This window comes from Argentina anserina, chromosome 5 (genome assembly GCF_933775445.1).
Source record: "Argentina anserina chromosome 5, drPotAnse1.1, whole genome shotgun sequence".
Classification (NCBI taxonomy): Eukaryota; Viridiplantae; Streptophyta; class Magnoliopsida; order Rosales; family Rosaceae; genus Argentina; species Argentina anserina.
This window is the reverse complement of record NC_065876.1, coordinates 21148777-21168338: the sequence shown is the minus strand read 5'-3', so window position 1 is coordinate 21168338 and position 19562 is coordinate 21148777. Positions and strand designations below refer to the sequence as shown.

The 19562-nt window shown below is 34.5% G+C and overlaps 3 protein-coding genes and 1 long non-coding RNA gene across 5 annotated transcripts; 2 read left to right on the top strand and 2 right to left on the bottom strand.

The window, feature by feature from the left end:
- The first annotated feature begins 1580 nt into the window (after positions 1-1580).
- LOC126795716 (uncharacterized) lies at positions 1581-4130 on the top strand. The gene is made up of 3 exons (XM_050522489.1): positions 1581-1650; positions 3503-3655; positions 3795-4130. The coding sequence occupies exons 1-3, from the start codon at positions 1630-1632 to the stop codon at positions 4128-4130; spliced, it is 510 nt and encodes a 169-aa protein (XP_050378446.1). The 5' UTR covers positions 1581-1629.
- A 48-nt stretch (positions 4131-4178) lies between these two features.
- Positions 4179-6519, top strand: LOC126794428 (uncharacterized). 2 transcript variants are annotated; one of them, XR_007672148.1, is made up of 6 exons: positions 4179-4296; positions 4378-4502; positions 4786-4900; positions 5079-5245; positions 5438-5792; positions 6057-6519. XR_007672148.1 is itself a non-coding variant. In XM_050521144.1 (3 exons), the coding sequence occupies exons 1-3, from the start codon at positions 4187-4189 to the stop codon at positions 4716-4718; spliced, it is 321 nt and encodes a 106-aa protein (XP_050377101.1). In that variant the 5' UTR covers positions 4185-4186; the 3' UTR covers positions 4719-4768. The 2 variants fall into 2 exon arrangements, 1 of the variants encoding a protein (XP_050377101.1); XM_050521144.1 differs by lacking the exons at positions 4786-4900; positions 5079-5245; positions 5438-5792; positions 6057-6519 and adding an exon at positions 4633-4768 and having other exon boundaries at positions 4185-4296.
- Positions 6520-7193: 674 nt separating this feature from the next.
- On the bottom strand, positions 7194-15121 carry LOC126794421 (uncharacterized). Its single transcript, XM_050521134.1, has 8 exons — positions 14909-15121; positions 14668-14759; positions 14414-14521; positions 13421-13527; positions 13158-13213; positions 12068-12245; positions 9165-9443; positions 7194-8407 (listed from the first exon to the last, which is right to left on the bottom strand). Exons 1-8 carry the CDS (start codon positions 15092-15094, stop codon positions 7521-7523), a joined length of 1893 nt encoding a protein of 630 aa, XP_050377091.1. The 5' UTR covers positions 15095-15121; the 3' UTR covers positions 7194-7520.
- Positions 15122-16415: 1294 nt separating this feature from the next.
- LOC126794429 (uncharacterized) lies at positions 16416-19479 on the bottom strand. Its single transcript, XR_007672149.1, has 3 exons — positions 18927-19479; positions 18100-18179; positions 16416-16884 (listed from the first exon to the last, which is right to left on the bottom strand). It is a non-coding gene; the product is annotated as an uncharacterized LOC126794429 (long non-coding RNA).
- Between the last annotated feature and the right edge of the window lie 83 nt (positions 19480-19562).

The window sequence follows — 19562 nt, the reverse complement described above, 5'->3', positions numbered from 1 at the left end:
ACTTAGCCTAGAGAGCAGAACAAAGAACTTGATAAACTGCAACCCGACAACCAGAACAAAGTCTCTGCTTTCTCCTCATATTCTCCTTTTCCCCTTAGAACCCAAATATTCCGGCAAACTTTGCGGTCACGAGACCTGCGTTGCTTTGGTGAGTTCCCCTTAGATCAATTTCATGTTTCAATCCCCGTATTCAGGTTTTTTTCCCTTCCTAACTACTTTGATTACATCAATTTTGTTGTTTGATTGGTTCCAACAATTTTAGGGTTTTTCGTTTCTCTTCCTGTTTTCGGTCATATATCGGCTCATCAATTGACTTGATATTTCAGCCGGGCTTTGTTTGCTTTCAATTTTTTTCATATAATCAAGTTTCAAAGTCAATTGTTCCCCTTAGATCAATTTCATGTTTCAATCATGTTTTAATCCCCGTATTCAGTTTTTTTCCCTTCCTAACTACTTTGATTACATCAATTTTGTTGTTTGATTGGTTCCATCAATTTTTGGGTTTTTCGTTTTTCTCCCTGTTTTCGTTCATATATTGGCTCATCAATTGACCTGATATTTCAGCTGGGCTTTGTTTGCTTTCAATTTTTTTCATATAATCAAGTTTCAAAGTCAATTGGAATGGCTTACAATACAATACCCCACGATCCAAATGCTAATATTGATGAATATTATCAATGTAATTTGAATAACCTATTAAAACAAATGTATTTTACATATGATCAATTAGGTGATATTTTTTCATCCTTGAGTGAACATGAAGTTTTAGATATTAAGAATAGGATCGCTAGCGGTAAATACAATTTCCCCACTATTGAAATATGTACCATTGAAATATGTATGCATGTATAGTGAAACTTTAAAATGCACACAGCATACAGTGCCTAAAACACTTGAATCTGTGTTCCAAACGGTATACAATCTCATAAATTTATGTCTTAGATTCTCTGTTATTTTCTATCTGCCTTCATGTTCATCCATTTTGCTATTTTTTATCGTCAACACACTAATATATGTATTTTTACACATGCAGGTGAGGTATAACAGAAACTTTTGTTGTGGTGGCATAGAAATTGGAACTTTCATTTGGGCAAAGCGGAACCAACCTCATTGTAATTTTTGGGTACTGCTCTCTTACTGTCTTTTATTAAGATCATAATGTGCTTATTCTATATTTACATGCTTTCTGTGTATTATATAACAGGGTTATAGGTTCAGTATACTGTATATAGGACAGCTATGACACCAAACTATTATGGAGTTGCTTAATTTGAGTCTACACAATGACTCAAATGATGCAAACAACTCAATAGTTTCAACTTTGATTTAGAGGGTGTCTATGTGTTCATAGGCTGTCTGTGCAGTTTGTAGTTTTCAGGGTTAGTTAGGGTTGTAGAACAATTGCCAAATAACAATGAATATATATATATATATATAAATATATCGGTTTATTATTTAGTTATTTTGTTAATCTTTTTGATTGTTTGATAATGCGTTTTTATAGCAAGTATGACAACTGGAAGGAAGTCGGGAATGATGAAATTTTTTGAACAAATGTTTCTGCGAGTGTGGCTGCTGACCCAATAGAAATTGAAGGGATGTCGGTGGCAGCTGCAGGTGATATGAGAAATGAAAATGCAACTCTGTCAGGTATTTATATTTTGTTGTTCATGCTATGTGAATTTTCATTAATAACAATCTTATAATGAACAATATAATTTACTGGTTCTTTTGCTTAGATAAAAAACTTTGTCTCATCTAACATAATGAACTATTCATACGACATTGGCTCACTTACACTAGCCTTTTAGAAAGTATCATTTACGGTTTCATACAACATCTCTACTCTTATACAAACTCAATTGATCTGAAATAGTTTAAATTTGTTTATCTAATTTGGTTTTAAAGTTTCACAATATCAAATTGGTAAATAGCTGTATCTAATATTTGTTCACTGACTTTTATGCAACACAGATGTGATACCTACAAGAAGTGGTAGAAAAAGGAAGTCAATTTGTACTTTAGATGAAGGGAAAAGAAATTATATTCATACAAGGAATGCTACTGATAAAGAAGCCAGTGCTAATCAGATTTCAGAACTTCATCAAAATTCAATAGGTTTGATAGTTTTGTTGTAAACACAATTAGTTTTGATTCTGATGGCTAATTAGAGTTGAAAGTCTTAATTTGTTTGCTGATTATAATTCTTTCATATAAAATGTGGTGATCATGTACTTTAATTTGTGTTAGCCTATGACAAATCTTTTTAGTCAACAGATTTAAAACAAATGTGTTGCTTTTATTTACTAAACTTATAATGACTTGATTTGTTTACTAATTATAATTCTTTCATATAAAATGTGGTAATCGGGTGCTTTCATTTGCGTTGGCCTGTGACAATTTTTTTATTAAAACAGATGTGTTGCTTTTATTTTTACTAAACTTATAAACATACAAAGAGAAATCAGTGCTTATATAGTGTCTTAATGTTTCCAGACCAAAAAAAAAAAAATATATATATATATAAAGATATTTGCTCTGTGGATAAATTGCTCTCCCAGTCATTTGCTATTTATCAGTCTTTTATTGTAGTAGAATTATATGTTTTTGTTGTTCATGAGCTCATATTTGATATCTAAGACAATGACAATAAAGATAAACGGTTAATATTAGTTTGTAATGTGTTGTGATGGCAATTTTCAGTCTTACTATTTATGTTGCAGCGAGTGATGAAACTGTAGGTGTAACTTCAAGGGGACAGGCATGGTACCAGAAAAATAGACGAGGTTATATCTCTGATATATTAGGAGTCTTTTAACATGAATGTGTTGTTTGTATTGATGGTGAAAACATTTCACAATTACTTGAGTGTCACCAATGTAACCATGATGAACTGTTTCAAATCCTCTTCTACCAATAATTCTCGCAAAGTTGTCGATCATATGGAGTACCTGAGACAACAAGTAAATTGACATCGCGATGATGGCTCGATTAACTTTGTATTCAATCGTCAACGTCTCTTAAGGCCATTAGGTAAAGGTCCAATTATCATTTTCTAAAGCAAAAAGTAAATACAAACCGGCAATTGTGAGTCTCCAGTCTTCATGTCATATTCACTTATTCAGTACCCTTTGAACATTGATACCAAAGCCCTTCAAGCTGCTCATGATGTTGTTCAGTCAATTAACTCTTGACATTTGAGCAGCAACTTCCGTGAAACTCTGATATGACTGTCAATAATAATTCTCTATATGCAGTCTTCTTCCATTTTATTTGCTTTGATTTAATTTGAATAGTTGATTTATCAATATTATATAAAAACTAATTTGGTAAGTTTAACTGATATCCTTTGTACTTATTTTCTTTCAATTTTACATAATACCTAAGATTTTTTTTAATATCCTTTTCTATTAGGTTACTGTTGTTTCAAAAATTCACTTAGTATATGTGCATTGACAACTTCATTAATATCACTATAATTAACTCTTTTTCTGATAGTCAGGCAATGAGTGAGATGAGCATAACATATCTGAATGACATACGCCCAAATCAATATGTGGGCAGAATTAGAATTCGTGTTGCAAGAGCATGGAGGCCAAAAAAGTTTAAAAGCGAATTCTTTGATGGATTACACTATCTTCTGATCGATGAAAGAGTAAGCTTTAGAACATTATTATCTCTTAAAGATCTATATTACCACACCGATATTCATACAAATAATTGGAATTGCCAATACAAGATTATAACTTTTGTTCTGTTTGAATTTATTCTTCTCAATACAACTGTTCATGTAGACTGACACCATGCATGCTATTGTTGCTGAGAATGACTATGAGTACACAACCAAACTGGAAAAAGGCTGCATGTATGACATTTATCATGTCTTCACCAAGAAACATGTCTTTGGATACAAAGTGGTGGATCGTAATCTACAATTGACTTTCAATCAACCCACGAAGTCTATCCCACTAAAACAAGACACATGCTCAATTCCAAGATATGCATTCCAATTCTTACAGTTTGAGCAAGTTGAAGATCGCTTCAAGGAACACGCAGAAAAAGACAAACAAAAGAAAGAACAAATCGTGCTCATAGGCAAGTTATCAAACAAAAATTCAATTTTTAACTAATATATGTTGCCTTCTTAATAGAGTGAATCATGTTGACGACATATGCTTCTTCTATAATGCAAGATATTTATGGCTGCATTAAAGATGTTCAATCAGAACGCAAGCGATATATACCATCAACAGATGAACATGAATCCATTTCTGTGGTTACTCTTGAAAATCTTAGGTATGTCTTTATTAAATTTGAGTTTTGAAAATTTTAATTGCCTTTTATAATAACTTCAACTATCCACATTTGATAATGTAGGAGACAACGCGTAATAGTCACACTTTGGGGACACCATGCAAGAAGTTTTGACTTGAAAGTTATTGAGGACCCAACAACATCAGTGTTTGTCGCATTCACAAGTTTGAATCTAAAAAAGTTCCGAGGTATTCATTATTCAACCACTTATATCTAACTGCTTATGATAAAATAGCCATAGACACAACTTTAATTTAAAACCATTACGTAATCATCAACATTACACTTATTTATGTTTTCCTTACTTTTTATCAACAGATTACATAACACCAACAAGCACAAATCACACATGCATTATCTATAACCCACAATTGCCAGATTCTGCAGAATATGAGGCAGAGTAAGTATTGTAATTAACTGAAATATATTATTTATATACAAACATAACACAATTACCAATATCAAATACAGATTTAACAAACCAGGAGACAAACCAATAATCACTGCACCATACAAGCAGAGGAAAAAAGATGAAACATGGAAGACAATTTTTGATCTATATACACTGGACCCAAAAGCCTATAAGGTACAACATATTATATTATCTAATTGAAAAAAGAGAAAAATAAACCCAAGAAAATACTTCTATGCCCTAGCTCAGCAAAAACTGACATGGGCACATTATTTTCACTTCTCTTATAAACTAATTTTTGAATTCTGGTATTAAATTAGACTTCATACTGAAACTAATGTAATTTCCACAGGATCAAATAGTTGTATGTTGTGCAACGATCATCAGATTCTCAACTCACAGCGGGTGGTGGTACAATAGTTGCTCAGAACCAAATTGTAACAAGCAACTGAAGCAACATGGAGATGATGGCACCTACGAATGTCAGAAACATAACGTTGTAAAAGGAGCTTTGCTATGGTGAGGCATCTTTATGAAAACATATAACTACCTCACGTATTTTTCATATTTTGTTAAAAATGATATTTTTGAAAATTTCAAAATTTTAGCCAACCATAACATTTTTTTATAATCCTTTAGGCTTTCACATGTTAGGGCTGAATTGGAGAACTCTATTATCATGTGAACTGATTACTTTTGTTACACAAATAGTTATAGAGTTTATCTAACTATAGAAGATGACAAGGAGGATCAAATCACCCTAACACTAATGGGACAACAGGCAGAACAGCTCTTTGGCTACACATGTTCAGAATTGCTAGAAAAAAGAAACTATGCGGGTAATCATGATCTACCGGAAGAAATAGCCGCCAAAAGAGGCAACAAGTACCTGTTTGATCTTCAAGTTAAGCTCGACCGTGAAATCACTGTAAAGGGCATACAACCAAACCCAGACAACGATGAACCAATATCAGCCACACCTCAAAAAAACGTATGAGAAAAAAAGGGCAGCTAATCTCATAGGCAAATCAATGGATGCACCAGAGAAAGACAAGAAGACCAAAAGGTAACCGTTAACATCCATGACTTGGAATTCTTAAATTAGTGTTAGTTTTTGCATTTGAAGCATGAAAATAAGAGTTGAAACATTTCTGTTTAATTTCTCCTATGATCTCTTTAGCATTACTACAAGAAAAAATAATTATCTTCTTCCATCCAAAATTTAGGTATACTTGATCTTTCTTCACTATTAGCCACCTCCAATATTTATAACCTCTGATATTCACAACCTTATTAACTCTGCCACAATCTTATTAATTTCAAATGACAGGCAAGGCAAAGAGGCAACCCCATCTCTTACAGAGAAGAAACAAAGTGAAAAAGATAAGAGAGAATGAACTAGGCTGAAAAGCATTTTCTATCTATATCTATAGCTTTTATGTCGGTATAGCAGTAGCTGCGCTTTTGTATCACAGCAGCAAACAAAAGCAATGGATAAATTAGTGCAAAAAAGGTTGGGGCAATATCCTTTTTGAACAAACCCCAAACTAAACTCCACATCCATTCAAGTTCACCACTGATGCAGTAAGAGGAAAACCTAGAGTTCAGCATTTTTTTTGTTATCTAAATGTTGTCCCATTTTTTGGATGGAAACAAACAGTTGTACTGCAACCAAAACCAGTTTCCTATAAAAACTATTGTATATTAAGTAATCTAACTCAGATTGTTAGATTAGGCTCCTCTATTTTGGGTCAGTTGTACTAGAGACAAATAGTTCTACTGCACAACCAAAACCAGTTTCCTGTAAAAACTGTTTGTATGTTAAGTAATCTAACTCAGATTTGTCTAATTCAGATTCTTAGAATTTCAATTAATCTAACTGAAGTAATCAGGTACAACACTTGATTTAGTAATACAAAACCGCAGCAAAGCGCGGGCCCCCTATCTAGTATTTTCTTATTTTCTCTGTGGCACTAGTGCACAATACTTGTACGTGGTTTATTTCACATCTTGTGTCCATTAATTATCGTCTATTATGATTTCAATATGTAAGAGGATTATTGGCACTTTACATTTGGTGAAGCGATAGGTGGGTATTGAATAACAAAAACAATGAAACCTATAAATAACTTCCTGATAGCCAAATATATGTAGTGAGAGAACCAAAAGATGGAGTAGTACGTTTATAGTTTACTTCTCTGATAATTCGTAACAAGCTAACACATCAAAAAAGAACCGTCGTCGAGTCTTTTCTAGGGTTTCAGGGTTATATTATAATTAACAAGCCACAAATGAGTTGTGAGATTTTGGGGGTTGGCCACATGGTTGACACCCACAAATGAGCCACATTTAAATGTGCTTATTGCTAATGTTTTGTTGTAGTGATTTCATTTTAGAAAAGGAAAATGGTCAATGAGAAATGCTCCATATTCGCAGAAATTTTGCCCATGATTCAAGTTGAAAACATGGGGCTTCAGTTTTCCCCTATTCGATATTAAAGACGGGGCCAAAAGTTGGGAATATCAGATTTACGACTTATCTGTGAAATAGATCGGGATCTAAGACAACACACGACCATACGATATAGACATGAGCACATGATTCAAAATGAAGATTGAGTATCACGGACAAAATTGCTGCATACTAATCCAAGTACAGAGGCATCCGATTAGTCATCACGACAGTTTAGCGCAGTAAGTCAGCTCTCTGGTATATTTTCCGACAGTTCTCTCATTCCAAAATTGATCAATGCAACAGTTTAGTACTGTTCCAGCAAAAATAAACTGCCACTACATTAAACTAGTATCCTCACAGCCGACTTAATCGCAAGTATTTCTTCCTCCCCAACTTTCTTCCAGAGACCACCAATCATAAGTTTGCCATTGACATATTCCGAGGACAGAGTATTGACCTCTTCTGAGGACAGAACATCTTCCTCGTCTGATACACAATCATTTACTACCGTCTCCCTCATCTTCTTAACACATGGATTATCGAACAGCTGCATATCAGAACTAGCTCGTCTCTTGCCTGTATACAAGTTCGGTTCGCACTTCTCGTTTTCTCCAGGTACTTCAGGATCCCTTTCAGAATCGTAATTATAGTCCAGGACAGGCAAGCGGCCGGAATACCCAAAAGCACAAGGTAACATTCCAATTGGACACTGGGTCCAAGATTTTGTTGTGATCCATCTTTTAGAACTTCTGATATCAGCATCTTTTGTTCCCTTCACTTCTTCATGCTTCATCTTGTGACATTTAATCAACTCTAGCTTCTTTGCTGCTTGCCTTATAAATTTTTCATGCTGAACAAATATACTATTTGGACTTGCAAGACTGGTGTTTTCTTCGGTAGCATCCAAATTTGATGATACTAAGAAACAGAGTTTATTAAGCTTTTGCACTAGATGGTCATCTCCTGTAAGCTTTGCAAGACGGAGGGCAGAGTCCATGAGCTGGCTATTAGCAGAAGCTGATACAAGAAGACATTTACGTACGACATCCATCAGAACAGCTGTTGGCACAGTTTTTTCTGGAGAGGAAACTTTGACATCTGGTGCAGAATCTTTTTCAGGAAGCTTTAATCCTTTGAAACTTTTAACAAGCCAGGTAAACAGAGATGAGAGGTGTTCAACTTGGCTTCTCTTTGGCCCACAGTCTGTTGATGTGTTCAACCCTCTTCCTAAAACAAATTCAAAAACATAAACTAAAATGAGGAGATGTAAACATAATATGTGAAATTCACTTGCACAATTATGCGGAGCAGAGAACTAGGTACGTCTAGCTGCACACTCAGTGTTCACATGTCAGTCACTTGGTTATGATGAAAACTGTTACTTGAAGTTTGCAGGGACTACCATATCTAAATCACCACATGCAACTACATTCAATAAATGACGTAAATAAATTGCATTCTGATGAACCTAAAAACAACCCAAAAACCTAGTCAAGCTTCCCTGTATGTTGCTTTGATGAACATGCTTTGAGAAAAGCAGCCCTAAAACCATCTAAGACCTAAAGGAAGGTGGACATTCTTATCCTTAAAGAGCACAAGGCAGTAAACCTCTTACCACAGGGTACACTGAAAACTGGATCTTGAATTTATATATCCTACTCCCCCCAAAAGAAAATGCAGAAAACTAGCCTTTTCAACTTAAGAAAGTACAGGTCCATATTGGTTTCTGAAGGAATTAAACATATTAATAAATCAAAGCGATCCCTCAGTGGAAAGCCAAAGAATTATACGACAGCAGCCTAGTCATTCCATGCAAAACCAAAATTTATATCTAAACTTGGAACTCAGAACCTATGGACATTAATTACCACTTAAGCGGGGCTAATATCAAAAATCATCCCACTTAAAGCCCAAGTACATTATATTCACATGTATTTATCTGATCAAGGAGCAATGAATACAAAGAAACAGGACAAGTGATTACCCAGAATTCCTTCTGTCTCAATCATATCAAGAACTGCATTCAGAAGAGCTAGATGCAACTCTGGTTTCTTATTTGAAATTTTTGTTATCACAGGCTTCCACTCATTCAATGACGTAGGTAGAGTTGTTCCCTTTTGGGAATCTACCGGAAGGTCTGATGAATCTGAAGAACTTTTAGTGTTCAACAACAACTCCAACAGTACAGATACAACCTCTAAGGAGAAAGAAGAGTACAACCCAACAAGACTTTTTACTATCTTGGTAACATCTTTTTTGTAACCTGAAAAGTAAAGTGCATCCATTAACAATTATACATGTAAAGCATGCAAGTAAAAAGACAAATACAAGCTATTAGCATAAGAACCAGCATTTTTACAATACATGCAACTATTTAAACACAACACTATCTTTGCCCCAAGTCTGATGATGTGCCTTTTAAACAAATTCAAATCAGAAATACCATGAATGCATGCAACTATTTAAAGACATCAATTTTAGCGAAAAGATCGGGTCTTTCAATTTCTATCAAAGCATACCTAGCTGCCTGTAGAAAAAAGCACATTTGATACACCCTTTCAAACATTCCAACTGATATATGATTGATAGGAACAGTGAAAGAACCAAGTCCTCTCTGTTCAAAAGGCACAGGAAAGAACCTAGAAGAATTAAGGGAATATGACATTATGTTTTAAACAAATCAGGAAATGGGAGTGGTTGGTTCTATTGTTTTGAAAGTATGCACTCCAACTATCACTATCAGTGAGAAAACACAACACTTGCATAAGAGCTTACGCAAGTGTCCAATTGGTTTTGAGGTGTTTAGATGGTTAACCCCAGGTATGAGTCTTGATGGCCAAAAGTACTCCTCGCCATCCAGTTTTGAGTAATATTTGGCTTGAGCCCACCGTACTGAGACTGAGAGATGGTGGAGTGGTATGCCACATTGGAAGAACAAGACTTCGGATAATAGAGTTTTGTGCCTATTCACACCACCAATCAGTTTCAGATTGGATGCTTATACGTTCTCAAAACAAAAACAAAAAAGCTATAGCCAACCAAATCCTTCTTTTCAGAACATAAATAATTGCATCATTTCTTAATACTAGCAACTGAAACAAGTCAGTGAGGTACAATAAATCTCACCTCAGTAAACTGTTATACCTAGATTAACTAGGATTAACCTTATTTTATCTCAGCATGCTATCTTCGCCAATAAAGAAAGTTGTCCTCACTATAGTAGAACCGAGTACTAAGCCTAGAACGTTTTGACACAACGTTGAGTGGTCAACACCAGATATTTGGACACGGCCCCAACCAACTCCACCCAATGATATGGAAAATATTGGGTAAATGGAGTTCTGGGATCACTGGCCTTTGCGGTAATAATGTAGCGATTCCAAATAGAAAACCCACATGGTGTTTGCTATCCATTCTGTTTGACACATCTATACAGTTGTATGAATTTGTAATTCATTACAAACCTGTTAAACTAATTATAGGACCTTTGATAACCTATTAATTCCAAACAATAGCCATATTTCATTACATATCATTCTTTTAACTATTTTGGTTCTATTACATAAACATGACCAGAAAGTTATACTAGAGCAGAAGAGTTAGCTTTTTCCTCTTTTATTTCTTTCACATTATATGACCATATGGCAGCAAGTATTGGAACCTACTTATTTTCTATTTTCTTTTCAGAGAAACGAAAAAGAAAATGATAGTGCATTGAAGAAATGACCACCTTTTGAACACCAAATTGATATAGTTAGTGATTGATCTTACATCAAGATTTTGATGAACGGTCGCCAGCCATTATTGAGAAAAATGTATTACACCGACAAACCCATTTACTATGTTATCCACCTAAAGAAAGCGCGAAATTTGACACAGTAAAAATCAATATCAAACAATAGTAAAATACTGTAAAGCTACACATCAACATGTGGTCCCCAGTTTAGGCTGACAAGTTGTAGTGCAAATGCCAGGCCAGTGGCAAAGACAGATGTTTTTCTCATATCATAGAGTGGCTATAAAATGAAAAATTTCAAGTGCATCATAGAAGATTAAAATATGTTTGCATTATTTTGACTAAAGTACAACACATCAATTTTACTTTTAGGATTAATTTCAGTTTACTACCCTGAACTTTAGGTCTGTTATCAGTTGTGCCCCTTTTCTTTTATAATCACGTGTGATAATCTTATATCGTATCTTCCCATATCTAACTTTTAATATCATGCTAATCTTAAGATCTGTCTATTTTGGCAAAGTGTTGTGTGTCAGGTGCCTGCTGACACAGCCCAACACAGTGAGACAGGGTGTCATACATGGCAGTCATATTATGTGTACCGGGTGGTGATGAGAGCCTATATGGCAGCATCAAACAATCAGCAATTGATATAGTGTTACTAAGTTAGAGTCAGCTCAGCTGTACAGCTATTTCACCCAAATAACTATCAATGCCCTTTTGACTCTTTAGTATGCTGACGGCATGACAGTTTAGTTCTTTTGAACCATACAGACTGATATTCACCGAAATGTAACAAACAAAGGAAGTTCTGTCTGTGCATTTAACCATTATACTTTCACAGATCCCTTGACTCTAAGATAGCATACATGCTGTGCCTACATTACTTGATGCAAGGTACAGTGAAATCTTAAAATGACAGACATGAAAACCATATGATAGAAATCAATTGATGAGGTCCTGACAAGCATATTTCTCATTGTAATCAAACTACTGTGGCCAAATTTTAACATAAAAGTTTGTCATAGGTGCAACTGCAGATTACACTCTATTGCAAAATCAAACTTGTTCAAAAGCATTAAAAGGAGACATATACTCCAATAAAAGTTTACGCATTATCAACATACTTAAAAAATAAAATAGTATCGTACCGCGTTTTTCTTTGACTTGAGAAGAACACGAGTGAGGAGTTGTTTTAACTCTCAAGAAGAAAGCCAATTCATGGAACTTTGACTTTATTTCATTTCTGATGCTAGCACTTCCACTGCTTTGAAATGGAATCGCATTCTTCTGAGGTTCCCAATAATAGTACTTCAACCAATCAAGGGCCTGAAAACACCAAGCACAGACATATTTTTACTCCTCAAACTTAAACCAAGTCATTCTTTCCACATCTACATTTTCTGGAATAAAGATTATCAGTATTGCTATGGGAAGTGGGGAAAGTGAATGAACATGAAATTGTGATTGTGAAACCATGTTAAGATAAATTTAGAGGCCCTATGTTTAAGATTAGATACAGATAATAAACAAAATAAAAATGTGGTAATATCTGGTATTTCATTGCAAAACACAAGTTCAAACTTTCATATGTAAGACATGAAAGGTCTATCCAACAGAGAGGGAAAAAGAAATAGCTGAAGTCTGCAATAGTATATTTCAGAACAGATCTACAGATTATGATCTTAGCAGTCACCAAAGGTGTGTTGGTCTAGTTGAAATACTTTCCATAATTACAGGGAGACTTGAAAGGAATATGGTATAATTACAAAATTGAGATTTCCCTCGTACTATATACAAAGTGGTTTCTCCTAAGCTGTCACCCCAAAACCAGGAAAGTGGTTATCTTTTCACCTAAGAAAATGGGAAGGAAAGAGTGATAACGTGTGTCCCTTCCACAAACTTGGATTCATCTTATGACAGGACAATATAAGACAATGTTTTCATGTTGAATTGTTAATCTACTTGACATATTATCATCTTAATAAATTTGATGTTTCAATCTTATGACAACATCAGCAATTGTCACTTTCAAGCTGGAATGATATATGTAGCTTGTAATCTAATCAGCACCCACAACTAGGTAGATCACCAAACCAAATCTTGGTAGGATACCCAATATAAATTAGCCACCAAATAAACTTGGATGTGCTGAGAGAAAAAAACTAAAAGCACGGAAAAGCGTTAGAAAAGTCAACTGTTCGACCCATAACTTTTTAAAATATCAAGCATTACGCATACCTTCATTGAAGCAGTACGAACAACCTGAAGAGCGGGAAGTTCACGGTGAGATCCCTCTGGTAATTATAGCAATGACACAGAGAAAAGAAAAATTAACTCACCATCATAAGTGTTTAAAAGATTATATATAAATCTCCACGGACTATGCAATGGCCGACCGCCGATGGTTAGTGTTGTTTAAGCTACATAAGCTGAATCGCCAAAAACACTAACTATATATAACTAGTGCATATCAACAGAAGTTTAAAGTTTGCATTGCTAACCGTGACGAATATCAATCAGTGATCGTGGAATGCCAATTGCATCAGCAGCCTCAGCAATTGAAACCTCATGTTTCTTGCGTGTCTTCTCAACAACACAATTCACAAGCCTTCAAAAATGGGAAAACTAGTGTGAAACAAAAGACTTTATCTAGGCATTATTATCATATATATGTATATATATCAGAAGATCATATATAATTATATACTATATATATATATATCAGAAGATCATATATAATTATATACTAGACTATAAAAGAAGCCTATTTTATTGAATTGCCAATGAATTACAAATACATAATGTTGTTGTTCTATGCCTAATCATGTCAAACCTTAAACACGAAAAATCCACAAAAAGCTATACTGACATGTTAACTTTATTAGTATCAAAACTTCTATTGGTGCACAATAAAAAAAAACTGCATAAATAGATACATATTTAGAAGTACCATTTGACTTGAATGAAGGTTTCTTCAAAAAATTTACTAGATTATACGACATTCATTACTTTCAAGAACTCCTTTGAAATGATTAGCACTCAGACCATATGCAATTGTATTACCTCCCTAATATCATGGTGGAGCACTTTCCATGACCTATTGATTTTGAAGTAATCTTTTTCTTATGCATATATTCATCGAGTAATAAGACTATGTATGGGTGAATTCTTTCATAAATAGTAAAAGGTGAAGGACTCAAAAGTTTCTTGACATTGGTTAACTTATAGTGCATCAGTGATCCTTGATAAAAAAAACCAACAGAGCAACTAGCCCGGGCATCTTATTGACTTTCTGTCCAGTTACAAGTTTTCCTACTAGATACACAGAAATTACCCTTGACTACTTGATCAACCATTCAACTCAATCCAAACCATTTCCCAGAGAGAGAGAGAGAGAGAGAGAGAGAGAGAGAGAGAGAGATGTCCATACACTACAGGATGATACGGGAGTAAAAATGAACAAATGCAAAAACCAAGAACATTAAAAACCTCACCTCATGATTGCCATGCAGTATAGCATGGCCAGCATTTCCTCAGACAATTTAGAATCACCTAATCGATCGGCTCTGAAATTATCCACACCATCCTCCACCCAATCCTTTCTAAAATTCACAAAAGAAAATCCTCACAGTCACACTAGTTTTCGATATACATCACAGCTCACCACTATAAAATAAATAAACAAATGCCAACACAACCAATGTAACGCAATAATTCCACACCAAGTTTCGAGTTTTTGCTTAGGTACCTAAAGTGAGGATCTTTCTGCTGAATTTCGATAATCGAAGCCGTAACTTCAATCACAGCAGGAACACACCCTCTGCTTCTCCATGCCGATATCTATAACGAATTAAAGAGAATTCCAACCACTCATTTCACCTCACTTTGAATCAAAAATCAAAACAATAGCACAAAATAATTACAATATACAATTATATATATATAAACAGAGTGTACAATATCCTAAAGAAGAGGCAGAAAGAGCTTACTCTTCTCAAAGCGGAGGGGACGGAATCAGGTGAATCGGAAAAGAGAGATTGAGAGACGAAGAGCCACTCGTCCCAGCTCAACCACGGCACCAATTTGTGGCTGTACGAAGATGAGGACGACGTCGTTTCGGCCTGGTCATAAGCCCCTGCTTCTTCTTCTTCCATAAACCCTAGAATCGATTCCATATCGGAAAACGGCTACTAGTCGAGTCTAGTGAGAGAGAGAGAGGCGCCGCGCCAATGAGAGAACCCAACGCCCACTCTCAAGTTTTGTTTCGGACTTTGACGGTTTAGTCCCCCGCTTTGTCGGTGTCTTTTCACTTTCTAAGGTTATTTTCGTCTATCTCTTATAATAACTCGGGGTAAAGTAGGTAACTTTTTAGAGGATTTATCTGAGCGTTAATGGCTTTTCTACCGTTGTTGTTTGGTTATTCACTTATTTGATAGCCAGCTAGCTAGCTTTGTTATTGACCAAAAAAAAAGCTAGCTTTGTTGATTCTTTCTTCAAAACTTCGCCGAGATTTCTTCAGAGTATCCTTGATGCATAGTGTGCATCTTCACAGTGAATTGCATAGATTAGAGAAAATCATGTACATATATGGTGAGTCTTGAATATGAATATCAATAACTAAAATTGTGTCGTGTATTATACACGGCCGTGCACACAAGATTATCTTTGTTCATCGTCTCCGTCTCCATCTCCATCCTTCTTCTTGGGTTGTAGTTATGTCTACGTCTGCAGTCCCTCCTCTTGATATGAGAGGAGGTATTTATAGTGCTAACGCTCTTTTGCATATGGAAAATGAAAACCCTGATGAACCATCTGATTATACAACTTGATTGTCAACTTTATTACAATGTTCCAAACTTCCCATCCATTTGCCAAGAGAAAAGAACAAATAGTATAATCAGAGACACATTAGAGACCTATTCCACGTAGATAGTTGCAATATGTTAAGGAAGATACGGAGGTGTCTCGAGAAGCCATTGATGATCTTTGTTTCTCATATCTGTTTTCTGAAGAGGATTGAAACTTATTTAATTACTATAATATCAGTATCATTGATGAAGATCGATCATCCACTTGGAGTCGCTTTCCTGATCCCACCATGGCAAAATCAAATGATAATCTGATAGATCTCTTCTGCACAACAACTCTCCCCGCAAAAAATCTTACCCTCAAGCAAATGAGACCTTAAAACAAGACCAGACAACTCCGGGGTGTCCAAAAATGATGGTACATCACTCACCAGGAATGCACCATACCACATATTCCTGAAAGCATGCAATACAGAACCACCATGACCAAATGTCTCATGTAAAGTTCTTCATGGGCTAGCAAATAAGAGAGGATCAATATCATGAGCAAAAGCAAACCAGTGACTCAGCAAATAGTTTTATATATAATGAGGATGTTGTTAACTGAAAATAAAAGATAAAAGATCGGCTATTATCATAAGATATCAACAATGGCTTTTCCAGGTCATCAAATGCATAATGAAGGATTAATCACCAGATCAGACAATTAATCAATTAGACTAAAGACCATCAGTATCTTATACGGTTTCATGTTCTTTGATGACCCACATGATCAAATCAAACACAATGCTAACTGCTCAGTGGTCAAAGTATTTCCCCACTAATACTTCCCTCAGAGTGATTACTTACTATACTGAGCACCATTAGTACTCACCAATTTGGTTTGCTAAAACAAATACCAAAAAAAAAAATTGTATCAATTTGTTGCTAAAACAGATAAACATACAATGAACCAAGGGAAGGGTATTGATGCTGTGTTTATGACAATGTTTCATAGGCCTAAACCCAACACCTTGAACCCCAACTGGGTAATAGACATCTTCCTCTGACCTTTCCTTGATCAGTGCGATTGTACCCTCAAAATTCCCAGCATCAATGGTCTTCTTCTGATCCAATTTTTTCAATTTGTTTTTGAGTCTGACGTCTGCCCCAATTATCTGGTACTCAAAAAAAAAAAAGCGGTGAAGAAAATTGGAAGCAAATTTATCTGATCAACAGAAAATTTGGCAGCTGACATGTTTCCTTTTTATATCAAGAAACAGAGATCAAAAGGTTGATGAAATATTGGAGGCTTTCAATTCATCATATTCACCTCCTTTACTTCAGCATTAGATCATGCTTGGACAAAATGAAAACAGAGGAAAATTATTCACCGACAGTAGATTAACCAATTGGATCAATGCTGGTTGTAAAGATCCAGAGAACTACATAGTCCAAGCTACTACATTTCATTAAACCAAAGGAAAAGACATATAGAGGCATAAAAACAAGCAAAAATGTTGCCAGAATGAAAACCATGGGGACTCGATCAGAAAGTTATGCAATAATGGTATAACCATAAAACAAGGGATTATACTAAAAAATTTGCACCATATCATTTATGTATCAGTTTCTAAAAAATTAAAGTATTGTTTGCAATGGTCTAAATATCGTTTTCGGCATTGTATCGGTCGAGAGGTAAAACGATATATCGGGAGATATATCGGTTTTATCGGGGATATATCGATTTTATCGGATTTGCTTATTTTCAATAAAATTTATAAAATTATACTTCAATATGTACCAAATAAACTAAAAAAACGGTACTAAGTAAACTAAAGAAAATAAATACTTGATTTAATGACAATTAAAGTACACGAACGACATCTAATAATTAAAATAGGTATTTAAAAATGATTATTTAGACTTGAAATTCATCATATATATTTAAAATTTATATAAATTAAAAATATAAATGAAAAAATGAAAAAAAATATAAGTTTTTCAAAAAAAAGAGGAAATAAATATTAAAAAATTAAACATAAATTGAAAAAATAATTAAAAAAATCAAAGTTTGACCGATATTTGACCGTTAACCATCATTTTTGCGTTGACCGATAAATTTTGACCGATATGCTCTTATCGTATCGGATTCGAAATATCAGCGATATATCGCCGATATTTCGAACAGAGATTGTTTGCATTCAACCATCGGCAATGATGCTTATTTTAAAATAGGTCTGAATCTTATGAACTCATGAACACAGGAAAGACGGGTGAGTTTATTTTCAAAATCTCAAAATTGCAAAAGAGAGTCAGAACAGATGCATTCCCAGTTTGCATCAAAACATCAATCAGAAGCAAGGAATTGCAACAATGATATATATACTTACAGGTGATTATTTATTGTAAGAAGCAAATTCTGAAAAGTTCGGCATGAGTTCTTCCTTCATTTCCCACTGGATGTAATAATCTAAAGCACAAGCAACAACCATCAGAAAAGAAAAACCGGATGACAAAATTACAGAAAGTGTATTGCTAAGGTAGTGATCAAATTCTAAATCCATATATATATATATATATATATATATCAATTCATAAAAAAAAACCGTTGAAAATGAGAGAAATATATATATATATATATATATATATATAGATATTATATCACTAGAACGCGAGGAAAAACAAATGCAAAGGGGAAGACCCTAAGCAGACATAAAGTATATAGCAACTGACATTGATCTATGTAGAAAGTTCCATGTGAACTGGGAGGGTCATAGGAAATGCTTCATGACGTAATTCCATATTCAGATTGAACGTTCTTGAATTTATTAAATTCATAAAATTGGGAGGATATAAAGAGAAAGAGAGGTCAATGCAGTCCAAATAGATAGTATTATATGAGAAATAGATTATAATCTAACCTTACTATAGTAAGAGATTAGCAATAACAAGGTAAGAAGCAGAAGCAGTATTTTAATCGGAAAATCATGAGGCAAAATAAAATATCGCATTTGTTGTTTCAGTTAAATGCTTGCAGATTCTCCCTCCTAAACAAACCGAGATCATAGCATAATTACATCGTGTGTGGAAGGAATAACACGTATGACTAAAGTTTCAATAGATCATAGTGCCTATATATTAGGTAATCTTACTATGCACACTATCATAATCAAACTTACAAATATCTACATTGAGGATATAGCTTTGTCATTTTTACCTGTCCACAGTTGCAGCTGATTTTATGACTCTCTCTGTCAGTATTGTCTTCTCCTCTATGTTATGAATGCTCTTATAGTTTTCTGAATCAGCTAAAGCAAAACCATCAATCATGTTGAGAAAAAAAATTGACTGTTCAAAGAACTCCCTTTCATTTCCAATACAAACAATAATGATGTTATGGAGAATAATATCATATAGAATGTTCAATATTCCAGCACAGAATTTCTCAAATACCAAATTCAGGAGGCATAAATCTGAACTCCATGTCTATATTTCAGAAAAGAATAATGTTAATTTCAGCATGAATGTCAGCTTCATAACAAGTCATTTACAAATATTGCTACAGAAGCTTGCTTCTGGAGTCATGATTTAAACATTTCAAACAAGCTAAAAAAATAAATAAATAATAACAGGAGTAAGAAAATGAAGTGGCAAGATTTGAGGAGCTAAATTTACATAGCAGATCATTTGCTAGAAGCCTAGAACAATACATGAGAAGGCTCAACACTTGATAATTCTACAAAGTGAAGCACATATGAAGGCAAAACCAAAGCTTGGGATGTTTATCCATTACCATTTGATAAACTGCCCTTCTGCATCATGCACGTAAGTTTTGAGTGATATAAAATTATAA